Consider the following 17105-nt stretch of genomic DNA (forward strand, 5'->3'; position numbering starts at 1 on the left):
CCTACGTGAGACCCCTGCAGGCCAGGGCAGCTAAAGCGACTGTCCGTGTTTTGAGAAATGTGTGTTTTTGTTGACCATAATGTGAAAATATTTTAAATATCTTTTTGCAACAAAGTGTAACATTCTAGGTCAAATTCTAAAACTAAAGCAGGTGGTAAGAAAATTAAAAACCTATTTGAAATGTTTCTTTTCTAGTACATTGGCACTATAAAGTAGCCTTAAAAAGAACAGGAAAGAAAAAAGTGCAATGTGGACCAGTGTAAATATTTGCTGACAGGGTTATGCGTTTATAATATTTTTCACACACTAGGGAAGGACTCATTAGTAGATACCTGCAAACGGAAGCAAAATATCCTCCAAATGAAGGCAGCACTGTGAATTACAGTGTGAAATACAAGCTTTGAAACCACTGGCAAACATTCAGTAATTGGGCTTGCCAATGAGATATCTGTATGCGCCTAGAGACCCTCACAGGTGATTTGTTTGCTCTATAAATGTCTGATTTGATAGATTGATTGATTTATCTATCTACACATATACATATAGAGTAATATGCTAGTATATGTATATCCCTCAACAAAGGTAATGCATACATATTACACTCAGCGAATCTGCATGTATAGTTCTTGCCAGGTTTTTTACAGTGCAGTAGTTGTTACCAAATGTGTTTAATCATAACCAAAACATAAAAGAATACATCCATGAGGTAGTCTCCTTTATTTATAGGTGCGTTTTAACTGTGGTGGTATTTGATACAGAGAGTTTTGAGCCATTTTGATCGTTGTGCATGCTATAGAAGTTCCCACGGTGAAAAAAATAAATGAGAAGTGGTACCACAAACTCAAAACATGTTTAAAACCCCTAAGATACTTGTCTGATGTTTAACAAACATCACATGTTCAAAATCTAGGGTTGCTGGTGACAGATATTCTACCAGCCTGGCATGTATTTTAATGTGCATGCCAATTGAAAAAATAAATGGGGAAAGAAGTGAAAGCTATATTGTTTTCCCTTTTAAAATATGAGTAGAAAAACATGAATAAATCAATTGAAATGGTTTTAGAATTTCTCAAGTTATTTCTAAAATATCACCAAAGCAAACAGTGTGATAATTGCCATGTAACAAAAGAATAGTGAACATTTTACACAGATGTTCCCTCCTACCAGCTCTAGGCCCTTCTTGCAAAATGTAAACAAATGCATGGTACTATTTTTCTGTGAGAAAGGCGGCCACCCCAGCAATCGCACACATTACAATAAGGGTGCGTGTTGGAATTGGCAACACCTGCCATCGTTTTGGGCAACACATGATCTTTCTGTTCCTTATGAATGAGTGCAACATAGCGCCTCGACAGTGTGACTGCTTGCCTGCCGCCTCTATTACAAGCGGCAGCCATAGCCTTTCTGCAATTAAGTTATTTAAACCAAACGTTTAACTATTTGTGGAGCGATGAAGTATTTACTCACCGACGGCTTTCAAATGTTATTCTATTCCTTCATTTTTACAGGTTTTTAAAAGTTTATATGATAATATGGGTTTTTATAAGGCGCAATTCTAGCTACACAGCAAGGAAGTACTGTTTAATAGCGGAGGCCAAGTGGTGACTATAGAAGCTTATTTGCCTGTATCTCTGTCAAATGCAAGTGTTTTTACACCCCCCTCCCCCCCCCCCCCCAACATATACACACAAGTGCACCAATTCTCGAAGATAAAATATGGGAACCACAGAAAAATATTTTCACGATTGCTTTTTTTTTTCTTCAAGATTCGCGTTTATTTTTACACAAATTCGTTTATAATCCTTGTGAAGAGGCACATTTTAATTCTCGCATTCACAGAGGAATTACAAGCATTGAATCTGTAGCTGTTTAAATACCGACCGTGAGCTCAGTTGAGATCGCAGTGGTTTGAGTCCTGTGTTTTCGGAAGTAGATAAGTCACGTAAACATCCAGGGACCTGTGGACTACTCTGACGGCCTTACACCGTGTAATCGCCGACACGGTCATTAGCGTCATCCAGGATTGAGCGGGCTCACCTAACAGCACCAGTGAAAGGGCGAGAGTTCGGGAAAGGCTTAGCAGTGTGTATATTTAGTGTCGCTTGCCCCCTACTGGCCGCTTTAAGGACTATACCTGAATTTTCTGAAAAAGAAACCAATTGACATGCGTGGTAGTTTGCATAGGATGTGGTGTCGTTGTAGTTCGGCTATTAGACGAAAGCGTTAAGTGCATGGGGGCTCATTTATGAGCCCCTGCGTCACTTTTGCGCCACCGGTGCGTCACTTTTTGTGACGCACCAGTGGCAGAAAACATGCGCCATGTTGCGCCATATTTACAAAGTGACGCATCTAGGTAGATGCGTCACTTTGTAAAGCCCTGCGCCACATCATACCTGCGCCAGGTATAATGTATGCAAGGGGGGCGTTTTGACGCAACAAAGGGTCGTAGAAGTGACGCAGTGAAATCTACGAGATTTCACTGCGCCACTTCTAGTGTGCAAATGCGTCACTTTCTTGCGCCTGCCTCACAGCAGGCGTAAGACTGACGCAGGCCCTTTCACATGGGGCTTGCCCCATGTGAAAGGACACATTGCTGGAGTTGCGTCACTTTTGTGACACACTCCAGCGATGCGTCACTTTTGCACCTACAGATACGTCAATGTGACTCCTTGCGACATGATGCGTCATACTGTAAATATGACGCATCAATGGAGTCGCAGGGAGGGCGCAGTGAAAAGTGGCGCATCACTGTTTTCACGCAGTGATGCGTCACTTTTCATAAATGAGGCACATGGTTTTCATTGGCAGTGCCTCTGAAAAAAAATATAACTTTGACAACCACTTAATTGATCATGTCAATTAAACACTTTCATACACGTTTCCACACCACCATCCATATGCCCCAAGTTTTCCACTTGCTCAAGTGTGATTTTTACATTTTCAGTGCATTTGTTTTAATTGTTTTTGTTGGAACCATTTTTTTTATTAGCATTTTTCACATTTTTAAAGTAGACAATCCGAGCAAAGCCCGTACATCATGAATAAATGCTTGCCTGTAGTACAGAAACGAGCTCTCAACAGGAGAGGGTGTAGCAGATGAATTGTATAACCATGACTACAGGAAGTCCAATGACTGCGCCTATCTTGAGGCTCTTCAGGGCCAAAAAGGCCGTACCACTGATCGGCATGCAAATAAATCAGACATGGTACAAATTGCAGCAACTGTGGTCAAAGCATGCAACAAAAGGAGGACAACCTAAATCTAGAAAGGGGTAGGAGAGTCGCTTGAGACCTGCCGCCGTGACTGGTGTAGCCGAGGGGGGGAAAGGGGAGGGTGGGGCCCGGGTTCATCAGGACTCGGCAACAATGAGGTTTGGTAGTCGACGCGTCAGAGTGTCTTGGAGGTCAGTGCTATTCACCCCCCGTAGGATCAGAGGGGGATCCGTGGTCATCGGCCGGAGACAGCGTGTGGGGGTCCCCTGTGTTAGGGACCGTTTCCCGGAGCTTCAATACCATAGTGTCCCACTGAGGCGCTAGGGGAAATTTGCGGAGATCAAGGAGGTCTTCCCGTCGGAGGGCCACCCCTTCTTCAGCCCAGTTAAGCAGAGACCGGCGCCAGGCGAGTGTGTGAGGCGATAGGGGGGATTTCCACCGCTTAGTAATTAAGCGTTTGGCTGCTATAATACCCAGGTCTAGAAATCAAGTGGTGGCTCTGTGCTTCTTGTTTCTACTAAATAGGTGCAGTATGTAAACCTTCTATTGAAATGAAAGGGTACGAGAGGTGCAGGTCACCAGGGTAGTCGACACACTGTTCCAGTATTCACTTAAGACTGGGCAATGCCACAGCATGTAAAGAATGTCAGCATCCAACTGCCGGCAACGGGGGCAGATCGCATCGGTACGGAGGAAGTGCCTGTTGATTTGGGTGGGGGTAAGGTAGGCCCTATGAAGCACAAAGAATTGAATCTGAACCGTTGATTGCGCGGGATATATGTGGGACTACCGCTGACTGTGGTCCATTCCCTATCTGTGAATGCCCTGCCCAGAGCCTCCTCCCAATGGTGTCTAAGTCGAGTGAGATCAACTTCTGTGTGTTGTCGGATGGAAGATGCAAACCAGCGTGTCAAGTGTCCCCCTGTACCCATCACATGCAGATACTGCAAAGTGTAGTGCATGGGGGGTTTCTGTGTAAGAGTGCCCCATTTAGACGTTAAGGAAGCTAGGAGTGTGTGATGCAATAAAAACTGCCCAGGACGTAAGTTCCCCTCCACTATGAGTTCCTGATATGAGATGAGGGAGCCATGTTGGAAGAAGTCCCCTATATCTTGGATTCCTTCCAAGGCCCAGTGCTGCAGTTCTGCCGCTGTAGTGTAAACCCCCCCGTGGTGTTCCCAGCAGTGGGAAGTGCATTTATGTTTTAATGCCTTGTATGTGCCCCAGAGTGATATGTTTGATAGTCTACAAAAAGGACCACTTTTTGGTAGTATAATGGCCTAGAAATTTTATTAAAACAGCTTCATTATCTTTCAGTGCTTATTTAAGGACACTACCATACCTTGCCTTTCCACGATGACCTGCTTGGATTTTTAACAAGCATTTGCAATGCAATAGGTCTTGCGTTTGCGAGAGTTTAAGCTATTGGCATTGTAAATAACAATGTCTTTTATTTGATAATCAACACATATATAAAAGTCATTGTCATTTACAATGGCAATATCTCAAACTCTTGCACATGCAAGACCTATTTCACTTCAAAGAAGCGGCCACCATTGTCCAGGGCTGCTTGGAAAGTGGAAGCGTGCATGGCGCGCTGAATGCAGTAGGAGAATCTAATTCAAGAAAATAGTGCTTACAGACTAAATAAGACCTACCATGTAACAACCGAAGGGCCAGTTCTCATGGTAGGTTACAAATGAAGACAATGGGGGTACTAAGGAGGTACTAACAAGCCTATTTATGAATCAGAAGCCAGCATTTACAAAAGACAATGATACAAGCCAATGGAAAATATGGGCGGAGCTTCAAGTCCATAATCAAATACAGCATGCCTCACAGAGCAGGGCATGCACTGCCCAAGCTCAACCTAAAATGGGGGCTCTGATGCAGACATAGTGTCGTGGAGAAATAGAACTTTATTTTCCCTCTATCCTTCTTGTGTCCATGCTCCCCCTGATTTGCCTTCCTCATCCCTTCGTTATCACTTTTCCACTTTCTTTCTGTGGGTCTTGTACCCACATGCCTTTACTGTGCGGACATTACCAAGTGACGGTAGCCACTGGGTAGTTATAGTTAGGTCAGCATTTTCATAGGAAATGGCTTGTTTGTTTTGGTAATAACTTTGGCCTCATTTGGCGTATCTTCACCAAACTTTCCAAAAAGGTGCTACCTGTTGACTAGTTTGAGCATGGAATATTTTGGGGTGATCTGTCAAGCGGGGACTGTGGGGAAAAAAGGGGGATCCAAAAATGCAAAATCCTCATACGTTTTCAATTGAATTCTTTAAGAAGTGCTATCACAAAAACTGCTGAATTGAATTGCACCAAACTTGGCAGGAAGCTAGATCTTGGTCTCAGATTGTGCTTTGTGTGATTTGGTGTAATTCCATTCAGTAGTGTTTGAGAAACTAAGGTTTAAAATATTTGTATATCTGGACGGATGGGTTCGAGGGACTCTCACGAGTCCCTCAAGCCCAATTAAAAACAAGCATTTGCAATGCAATAGGTCTTGCATTTACGCGAGTTTGAGCTATTGACATTGCAAATGACAATGCCTTTTATTTTTGTTTTTTGAACATAAATAAAAGGCATTGTCATTTACAATGCCAATACCTTAAACTCGTGTAAATGCGAGACCTATTGCATTGCAAATGCTTGTGTACTCTTTTAGCTTTGATGGTGGCAGCATGGAGTGTCTGGGTGGCGGAAGGAGCACAGAGGGCCAGGGTGGGGGAAACAATATGGAGTGCTCGGCTTGTGGGTAAGCAATGTCGGTGGGGTTGGGGGCAGGGGGTCGGAGAAGCGACAGAGTGGTGGAGTGTGGGAGGTGTGGAGGAGAAGCAAAGAACGAGAAAGAAAGAGGGCGTGGGTGGGGGCAGAACATCAATATATGATTCTGTGGAGTTTATGCATCACAAACTTACTTGTAGCTGAAGTTTTCTTCTATTCATTTTTTGAACCTCGGCAAATATTGTGAAGTTTACAAATACGTTCAGATTTTTACCCGCCCATAGAATTACACGTTAGTGCATCTCGCCTGTAGATAATAGATTATTTACGGGTTTGACATTTTCCAGGAGCAGGTTGGAGATGAGTCGGAGAGGGCTTATTTTGTATTTTGACATGGAGATGGGAGGGTGTTTGATAGCAAAGATCTGCACATTTCTCTGACTGAGTTTAACAATTCCACAACGTTTTTATTTTATAATGGTTTGCTACTTTGAAAGCTGAATGTACAATTAATGGGACTTTGAGGGTGTATGCTGTGCTTTAAAGTGAAAACGGAAATTCGAGGTTGAGGAACAGATTAAACATTGTTTTTCTGTCAGTGCCGTTGTAAATCTCTTTAGATCAAATGCAGCATGCGAGCCAGACACTTCGATCCTGCAAGTGTTTACAATAGGAACCCTCAGTTTCATTGGCTGAAACCGGAAGTGCGATTTCGCCTGCTAGTCAACATTAGTTCTTTTTGCCGGGAATGGAAATAAACTGCGCCTTACAAATGAACACAGTTTCCTTTCAAGTCACGAAAACAGGATGGGGGTCAGCCAAGATAATGGAAAGTTGTTGCTTGGTCATAAAGAGTGTTTAAAAGAAAGCGCTGTTGGTCGTGGTGGTATAGTGAAAGTCGTTTATGGTGAATGTGGCAGCTGTGTCAAAAGCCGGCTGTTCCAGTTCAGTGGAGCATGAAGCCCCCTGCAGCATATTTCACCCCTCACGAGTCACGACAAGACTTTGACTCTTTGTGTGACCAGCTCGGCACCACACACATTGAGACCAGCAGTATTGTGTGCCTGTACCAAGTACCTTATGGCACGGTGCAGCACCAAGCATGCAAGAACAACGTGAACTCAGTCTGCTAATTATTTAAATGCTCTTTTTGTGAAGCTGATTTGTGTCTGATTTCTAACCAAATCGTGCTAGAGAAAAGAAGACATTAGGAATGAAAGAATTGACAAGGACTTTAAAAATCGAGAAGCCTTGACACGTCAAAACATTTCTTTTTCAATAAGGGTTATGCCAATATCTGTAGGTAGAAAAAGCATTGTTATGTACAGGGCTTAATTAAACAAGCCCGGCGGAGCGTGGTGCGCGTGCTTGGCGGGGGTGGGGGAGCGCATTCCAGGCGGGAGAGCGGACCCTTTGAAGTGCGATGTCAAACGGATTGCATGGCGGCACGATGCGGGTGATTGTGCGCGTGCTAGCCATGCAATCCGCTTTTTGGGAGCACTTTTAAAACCCCCTTACAATAGTCTCGCCTTGTGATCGCTTACGCGATAGCAAGGCGAGACCTAAAAATAGAGCATTCTGATTGGCCAGGGAGCTTTTTTTACCATGGGCTATCTTGCACACCATTGGAGTCAGGCTTTAGCTGGAACAACTGATCTGATTGGCTGCCAAAAACATGAACATTTTTTGCTGACAGCCACTACAGGACTCAGGAACTTAGTTCCTGTCCTGAACCTTAAGTTAAAAATCTTATAAGGGGTAGAGTAGGGATACTCTGCCCCCTATGCCCCATAGTGGGGACCCAGAGAGACCTCCCCACACCCCCCACCTGTTCGGGGCCAAGATTAAAAAAAAATCAATTTTGCAGTGATCTCGCAGGACTCCTGCTGAATCGCGGGCAAAAAACCCCGCAAAATGGCGGCCCAGGGTGGCCATCATCCCATTAAATGAATTGGGGAGGCGGGCATATGCCCCCCTCCCTGAGCAGTATTCGGCCCTGGGGACTGAGTTAATTAAATGGGGACGGGGCGCATGGCCTCCCTCCCTGAGATTTGGCCCCAGTGACCCCATCCCAAGGGTCCAATGTAATTAATATGGGGAGGGGTGGTGCATGGCCCCTCTCCCCAAGTCATAGTTGGGCCCCCGGTAACCCATCCCATGGAGCCTAGAGTATTGATTATGGGGAGGGGGCCATGATACCTCTTCCCGAGCCTCTAAAAAGCTCCGGGGACCCCATCTCCCAGGGCAGTCATTTAAAAAAAGAAGGGGTAGGGCAACGCAGCCTCCCTCCCTGAGCCTTTAATGGCCCCGGGAACCCCTTCCCCCAGGGCCAGCTCATTTGCTGTGTCCTGGGTTGGGCATCCCCGGGACACAGCAGAACTTGAGTTTGCTCTTGTCTTGCTGGAAGCTTTTTAAAACTACGTACTAATGGGAGCAAAAACAAAGTCTGCTCCCAGTGGGCGGGACCTTTAAAAATGCTCCTGCCAGTTGGGAGAAGACTTGTTTTGTTTCCCTGCCAGCATCAGTGTGGAAAGGGAAACTGAATACAAGATATTGATCCCACCTGGAGAGAGCAGCGTAGATAGGTTGGAGTTCAATCTCGACTCCTGTTCTGTGAATACTAGATCATGTGCCTTGTGCGCGGTCTTAGACATGACGATTCTAAAGATAAATGATCATCTATGATGATGCAGGACATAATGTAAGCAAATCTCCCCAAAATTTTAAGAAGGCAGTGAGGGAAATTGGCATGGGATTTAACTTTGTGGATCTGGGTGATCAGATGATGTAGAATCCGATTGAGTTCTCCTGAAGAGAGTTAAACCCTCCTCACTAGCCAGTGATAAACAGCACTTTACTACAAAACATTCTCTAAGGAAATGTTTAGAATATATTGGAATGGAGGTGCCTTTTCCTTACTTGGGCCAACTCCCATTAGAGCGATTAAGGAACGCTATTTTACAGTTCTGGATTGGGATCAACCCAGGTTGAAGAGTTTGTGGTTTTATAAGGAGGGTGCTGGTCAACTGTGGCTACTGTATGTGTAATTTGCAAATTAAATATTCTGTAATTCATCGATTGTTAGATTGTCCCCTCTTTTTGGACAAAAAGAAAAAGGTCTTGCGCCCTTATTTTGTGAGGCCTAGATTATGTTCATGGTACGATACACCCGTCACTTTGTTGAAGCAATTTGGATTGTGATGTTGCCATTGGCAAGTATATATTACTTCTTCAAAATAGAGAGTTTTACATTTCATGGGTGAAAAATGAATCATTGCAATTTTGTCATTGACGCAGTTCAGCAAACTCTACAAATATCAATTAGGCTCTCAAAGTTGATATCAGAAGTACTGTCATTTTCTCATTAGTTGCCCATTGCTATACCAAATAAATACTATTGTAGGTTATTTTGGCATTCAAATTATATTCGCCTTCTCAATAACCTCTCCCCTTCATTATTTACACACTGATCCTTAATTAGCCATTCACATCTAACTCTTACCATACTTCTGATGTTTACATTTTTTTAAAATTATTATTTGTACTTAACTGACATTAATGTTTTTCTCTCTTCACAGATAAAATTGAAGAAGCACAAAAAGAGCTCCACAGTCCCGAAGACCTGCAAAAAGGTAAAAGTAACCTATTCTATGTTGGTGACCACTGTAGTCAGCAGCGTAAGTGCGTAACTGACAAAATGTCAAAGGGCTTGGAACTCATTTGCGTCTGCCCAAGCTCTAAAATGCTTATGAAGCAAACAAAACTGATCTTGGCTGATTAGCGTTGCTTAAATAAAATCAACCATTTGTCTGGTTCTCAACTTTTTGAGCCTGGTAATAGCGGAATAGAATAGATGTAGTCTGTATACTTAATCTACTGGGAGAAGGCATGCATTAAAGGGCCACTCGTTTATAGGTTGTAGACTCCCTAACTCGCATGTCAGGTGCTGCTTAGGAAGTCGCTTCTGTCTGTCTCTCAATCACTTCATATTTTATTCTGAGGTCCTCAGAACAGCAGGTATAACACTATGTGATCTTGACCTGCTTCTTGGACGCTCACTCCAAGTAAGATTTTTCTCGTCAAAAAGGTTGCTCCCATTTGGAAGCCCTGTTTTCTCTTTTTTGGTGAAAGATTATTTGTGTTTCACCTTTTCATATGGGATGCACCACTAACCATACTGTACACAGTTTCTTTTACTTATAAAAATCAGTAGCAACACTGGCTAAAAGGGTGTGACTCCTGACTTCAGACAAAGAAATTCACTAGTCCGGGAATTGTCCTTTCGTGTTAGAAGAAAGTCGCTGTTCGTACTCTGTAACAGTCTCTTGTGTTCCAGCCTAATGACATTTGTAGTGTGAGGAAAAGTGCTTGACATATGTGAAACGGTGTGCAGTTGATAAAATGCCTGACAATCCTACTCTTTATTGCAGCCTACTCTTATTATTTCTTCATTTTGTAATATTACAGGATTCCAAGTAGGCATGTTTCAGCCTGTAATTGACTACAGTAACTCATCAGGTCTATAACTGTTAAAATGTGCCCCCAGATCACTTATCTATCAAGTTCGGTTTGTCACACCTGCCTCCATCTAGACACCTTGGGCTAGATAGAAGGACATAATGTATCAAATAGCTTCTTTTAGGGAATCTACAAATCGAACAGTAGGGCACATAATATACAAATGCAAAGTGCCCATAGAAACGTTAAGGCCACTTGGTGGAACTTAGTTGCAACTGAGAAGCAGCTTATTGTAGCTTGGTGCCATTGACCCTTTGTACCCATTGTAGCCTATGCCAGTAGAAGCCTGTTTGAAACAGAACGTGCCTACTCTCAGAAGGAGAGTCTGGCTGTAGGGTGTTTTTATATGGGAAAGGTTTCACTATCCTCACAGACTACCAAAAGTTGCTCACTATCTTCGGAAATCCAAAAGCCTTGATGACCCCTCATATCGAGAGGTGGAGAGTGCAACTTCAAGAGTACGACTATGTGATTGTATACAAGCCAGGGAAATATCAAAACCCCACCGACTACTTTACACCAGTGCCACTACATTGCCACAGTTAAACGTCCAATGCTGCAGAAGAGTATCTCTACTTCATTGCAAGGTCCAGAATGCCAGCAGCTCTATCCATTGAACAAATTATTGCTCCTACGAATGCAGATAAGGACATGCTCATCCTCATAGACATCATTACAACCCAATCTTGGAAGAAAAGTAGTCGACCCTTTGCTGATGTTGAAATCCAAAAATGTACAAGATGAGCTCTTCATCACTCGAAAGTTTCATACTGAGAGGCTCGTGAATAGTCATATCTGTGAGCCTTGGACAGCAAATCATTGAACTGGCCCATTAAAGACATTATAGCCACCAAAAAAGCCCTATGATACAGAGTGTGGTTATCTCGCCTAGATGAACAAGTTGAGAAAGAGCTGAAAGCATGCCACCTTTTTAACTGTTTATCCCCCAAGGTGACACAGCATCCATTGACATTGTGTGACCTTGCTGCAAATGCCTGGGAGAGAGTTGCAGTTGATTTCTTTGGGCCTCTAGGAACTAGACATAATTTCATTGTAGTCATTGATGAATACTTTTGTTTTCCTTTGGTGGAAGACTTGTCATCAACAACCCCTGACAGTCATAGATGGCTCGGTAACATCTTTACAGCGTGGGAAATCTAACAATGCGCAACCTTTTAATAGCAAAGAATTCAAGGAATTTCTTGTCGAGCATCAAGAGTACACCTCTCTGGCCCCAAGCCAATAGTGTTGCTAAATGATTCATGGGCACCCTCAAGAAGGTGATTCAGTGAGAATCGATAGATGGAATAAATCTCAACCAACCAAGCCATGTGTCAAGCGCTTTGTGCTTATCAATAAACTCCTCATTGCAAAATTGGTGAGAGTCCTGCCAGCTTGCTCTTTGGGAGAGCCATCAGAACCAAACTACCACATTGGACATCGGACCTATCGATGAATGCCGATGAGCTTCGTGTCACAGACACTTCTCGAAAGTGCTAGATGAAACATATGCTGATTAGTGCTGGCGCGCCCAGGAAAGAGTCTGCGGAAAAGGGCCCCCGGTAATGTTCAACAAGAAAAGAAAGTGAAAAACGAACACTCGGTTTGATGTCGACCCTTTCAAGGTTGTAACTTGCAAAGGACACATGGTGACACCACATTGTCCCAGAAAGTCCATCACACGCCACTCGTCCCACTTTAAACACCTACCTCTATGTTCATCAGCTCCTGATATCACGAGTGGTGGCGACCCCCTCCTACCTGTCCAGATCAAACATCTGAACTGATGGCATCAGTGCCTGATCATGAGGCCCCTCAACAACCTCATACCACCGGATCTGGCTGAGCGCCTTGACGACTCATTGAGGAACTATGATGATAATGCTGTCTATTCTTTTTTTTTTAACCAAGGGGGGACATGTAGTTTCCTGAGATTATGAGCTCTAGGACCCTTGCAGTTCTCGGTGGACTGTAAACAGGAACTATGTAATCTGCTGGGAGGTGTTAAAATGTGGTTATGAAAGTTATGATGCAATGTGTGCAGTGTATGGTTCCATGTTGAAGAATAAAGGTGTGTATCGCAGAGCTCCATGTGTGGTGTATTCCATTTGCTTCTCCCAGGCTGGGCATCACACTACAGATTTCTCCTACACTGCTCCACTTATAAAAACCTTTCAGGATCCCTACTTCAACCACATTCAGCAAGAAAAATGAATCTTCAACCCAGTAATTTGAAGAAGAGAAACTGCATCACCTCTGGATGCTTGCAAGTAGTATGTAGATAGTGCATCAAGATGTGTCTGTTTTAACGTGCATGAAACATGCTCTTTAAAATGTCATGCAAAGTAACACAACCACTGTTGAAGAGTCTAAACTATTTAATGCATTTACATGTTTAATTTTCAGCATTCGTCTTACTTGGTAGACAATTAAAGTACCTTCTTTTGCATTGTATGTAAACTTCTAGTCACCAATTTAACTTCTGCATCACCAATAAGTGGAAGGTAGGCTCTGCATCTCAGCATAGCTTTTGGCTGAGAGTTAGAAGTTAAGGACATGGATGACCTAAACCAGAGGCCAAGCATTGTATTCCGCTATGTAATAGTAGATGAGGATAGTGGTGCAAGCTCTTACCTAAATCTGTGTGCCATATCTATTCCTATTACTTGAGAAATTCAAGCTGATTGCTGTGATTTTGCATCCATTCATTTATCATAGAGAGGGAGATTTGCTAGGTGAAGTAGATCCCAAGCCCTTATTTCCATTACTTACGATATCAGTGTTACTGGAGAGTTCAGATTTCTGTGGTGTGAGAAAATGTTGTTAGGTCTGTATCCTCTCGTTTGGTGTGCATGCGTCTCCTTGGAAGATGTAGCCTAGTTGTGTGCCGCCAGAAGTTTCTCATCTACATGCACCTCAACAATTGATTTCTCCAGACTCTGGCAACCTCGGTTTCTTCCTCCATTCCCTCTACTCACTGGTCTTTGTGAATAAACCTTAGACAAGCCTGCAACTTGCACAGAGGCTCCAATTCATCCGATTCCTTTAAGACACCTAATGAACGAATGCAACCTCTTGCCTTCTCGGGATCCTAGCTGGAGTCTAGAGGATACTCATGATGCACCGTTACCAGATGCCTCATAGGGAGGTTTAGTACTTTAGAAATAACACCCTAAATACGTGAAACATTTCTTGGCTTGATGGTCGAGAAGTTTCTCTTGATGATGGCTTCTTTCATCCATTATTTCCCCTTGTTAAGGCTAACATTCATAACAAAGGTCTAGTCTGTGTCTGAGTGCCAACATCTTACCACCCCCCGGCTAGGTTCTAGACCAGCTGACTGTGGAACCCCCCCCCCACCTCAAAAAAGTGAGGCAGCACAAAATCGGACACAATTGTGGTATCAAATTCGTCATCAGGTTTTATTTTGCTAAATTATTTTTGCAGGCATGTTGCTTCATATCGTCATTCCTTGTTAGGTCTGTTAGAGGCAGCTTTATTTCAATCGTTAGCCTTGTGTTTAAAAAAAATAATTCAAATGCATACATAAAGGGGCTTTCGGTCAACCCTCTTTACCTGTCGGTCATTAAATTGCCATTCACATTTTACTTCCGCCCTCTACTGTATACAGCATAGAGCGGTGGCTCAGCCTACTTCCTCTCGACTCTCTTGTGCTTGTAATGGCACTTTTTTTCTATTCGCATGCAGGGCCGGCTTTAGGGCAGTGCCACTGGTGCAGACATAACAAAAAGGTGGTATTTGTTCTAGGTAGTTTTGGCGCCTTTAAGGAGAAAATCACATTGCAATTTATACTTTAGTATCTATTCGTGTGACGGTGCTGCAAGGTGAGGAGAACCAACAACCTCCCCAATTTACTAGCCTAAGCTATCAAAGTACATTTACATTCCCCGGCACACATCAAAATATCCTAGAAAAATAATGGACAGTGCATCAAAATGAGCACAATTAAACAAAGGTTCCAGATTCTTTGTCTTCTTTTCGCCTTTATTCAGTAGATCTTCACACATAGACACAGCCGACACGTGGTTCGTCGCATACATGGGAATTGGTCCTGCGACTTTTTCAAGGCTAAGTCTCCTCAATGTAAATTTTATTTCTATGGTGATAATTCCAACCCACAGAGGGAGTCTGTTGTCTGTGGCGTCCTTAAATAAAGTTCCTACGAGTTCAGTAATCCCAATACGAAAAAGTATCATGTAGAGCGTATATGGTCTATTATCTTCTTGACGCTGCCAGTCTCATGTTGTCTAGTACGCAACACTGGGCACTGACTTGGAAGGGGGCACTGACCTCAGGGGGAGTGCAGTATTAGCAATAACTTATGGTTTCAAATCACCTGCTGCAGGGTTCCCAGTGCTTCCAGCTTTCAGGCAGCAATAAAAATGTCAAGATAACTCTTGTGTAAATGTTCCTGCTACAGAGAGAGATTGCAGTTTTGTCTAGTGGCAGCTTTGACTCATCATAAAGTAGCGCAGAGGGTTAATATGCCTGCTGCAAAAAACAAAATGGATCTGTATTTTATATGGTTAGCTGAGTGGATTGGTAAAGCCAGCCTTTAAAACAAATGAAATGTATGTGAGAGAGGAGCTATGGAGAGATCAGGGGCACGTTTGTCGGGTGGCAGTAAGTGAACGCGAGCAGGAGGTCTTGGGGTGGGAGGGGCACCAAAAAAGATTACACCAGCGCTAAAGCCGACTCTGATCACATGCTCACTTCTGCCTAAAATGTAGCTTTCTTCAGTGCCAGTGCTGGTGGGCCAATCTCTTTTTATTTCTTTTTTGTTATGTATATTTGTTTTTCTTTTCTTGTAAACTTTAAATTCGATTGCATATGCATGCAAATAAAGAAATAAAACAATTGCATTCTTGCCAAGGCCGGACCTATTGCTTTGCCAAGGCTTGTTTGTATTGGAATGGTATTTTTTGAAAGAAGCACCACTGAAGGATTTGTAAATGTTTCCATACATTTTGTATTTTTTCTCTTTTGTATTATTTTTTTTACTCCATAATTAAAATTACATGAATCTCTCGAACTTACTATTTTGATCCCCAGTGCTAAACTTCTTTGATATGGTAACATAGTTGGTTTCAAACTTGAAGAACGTTGTTTGTACCAATAATATCTACACAAATTCTGCTTTCATTTTTCCTTAGTTCTGTGTATGAAATGGTCCTCCGGGCTATTGGTTGTTCTTTGACACATTTCTGAAACCAAATTTAGGTGAATATTATTTTATTAAAAAGTGAGTAAAGGGGTTTGCTTTTTTTTTTAAATGGTGTGTTTTACAACTGTGTAAGTAGTATCGGTAGAGTTTTTAAAAATAAACTGGAGAAGAGAATAACAAAAATCACAAGTAAAATGGCATGTAATATTTGTAACTGATGGTTAATTTCTTTTTTGTAACCTTTATACATTCTTGCATTGTTTTACTGAAAGTGTGGGAAAGTCTCTGGATCTCTGAGAGCCATGCTTTTCCAAAAAATAGAGCGGAGTTTAAGAAAGATTATTCCTTTTCCCTAAACGTTTCTTACACATGCATCGCATAATACTATAAATGAATAGTTTTTATAGAGTGCCGCTGATATCTCAAAGGCGCCCTGGTGCTGGATGTGATGCTGGTAGTTGAGGATGGGGGTAAGAGCGGGATATCGATTGATAGTTAAGGGAGAAAAAGAGAGGTAGAGGCCTCCTAACAGTCAGTTTGGAAAAGCCAGATTTTCATCTGTTTCCAGAAAATTAAAGCATGCTGTCGACCAGGAAGTGTGCCTGGTAACGAATTCCAGCATTTGACAGCCAAATTAGAAAAAGACCAGCCACCAGTGTGCTGGTTGTGGATCGTCCGATTCATGGCAAACTGGGTGATGAGGATTGAAGTGCTCTCAAGTGAAATTTTCCCAGAAGAAAGAGGACATTGACAAACTAGGTCTTTGTAGAAAATAAGTAAAGCCATGAAGGTGCTTCTTGTAGCCACGTGGAGCCTGGGCAAAAGATGACATTGGGGGAGGAAGGGGGGGGGGGGGGGGTCACAAGACGGCATGCCCATGAGTAACCTTGCTGCAGTACTTTGAATAGACTGGAGCTATAGAAGCCAGCAATCAGGAAGACCTAAATAAAGAGTTGCAATGGTCAAGTCTGGCAAGCATGAGAGCCCGAACAACCGTTTTCCTAAATCCCGTTGGTAGAAGTGAGAGAATTTTCTTGTGCAGCCGGAGGTAATATTGAGAAGAGGAAGATACACTGTTGGTCTCTTGAACAAAAGCTAGTTTGTTGCCAATGAGAAGGAATAGAATTAACAAGAGAAAGTACTTTTTGTTGATGAGTGCTAAGAAAACTGATCTAGTAGAGGCTGGTTGTCAGAGTTGGTAAGAATACCGGAAGGAGAATTGGCCTTGCAAGTATTGAACTGGTAAATAGTTACAATTTTGACGTAAAAAAAAAAAAAAGAAAGCTGCAGAGCTCTTGTGAGGGATGTATGTCGTTACAACGCACACTTTTACAACGCATGCACTTACAACGCATTTTTTACAACGCAACATCCACTACAACGCATTCCATTACATCGCAGGACACTACAACGCATTTTTAAAAACTACCTTTACAACGCATTCCATTACATCGCAT

The 17105-nt window shown here is 42.8% G+C and overlaps 1 protein-coding gene across 2 annotated transcripts in view; it reads left to right on the forward strand.

Moving 5' to 3' along the window:
• Window positions 1-17105, forward strand: part of HIVEP1 (HIVEP zinc finger 1) — a 506680-nt gene that overhangs the window by 283792 nt on the left and 205783 nt on the right. For both annotated transcript variants that reach the window (XM_085607000.1, XM_085607001.1), the window contains one exon: window positions 9524-9577. In XM_085607000.1, the coding sequence (XP_085463126.1) occupies window positions 9524-9577 (54 nt within the window). The remainder of the gene's footprint in view (window positions 1-9523; window positions 9578-17105) is intronic.

The sequence above is a fragment of the Triturus cristatus genome, chromosome 5_2 (assembly GCF_964204655.1).
Source record: "Triturus cristatus chromosome 5_2, aTriCri1.1, whole genome shotgun sequence".
NCBI classification, from domain to species: Eukaryota; Metazoa; Chordata; class Amphibia; order Caudata; family Salamandridae; genus Triturus; species Triturus cristatus.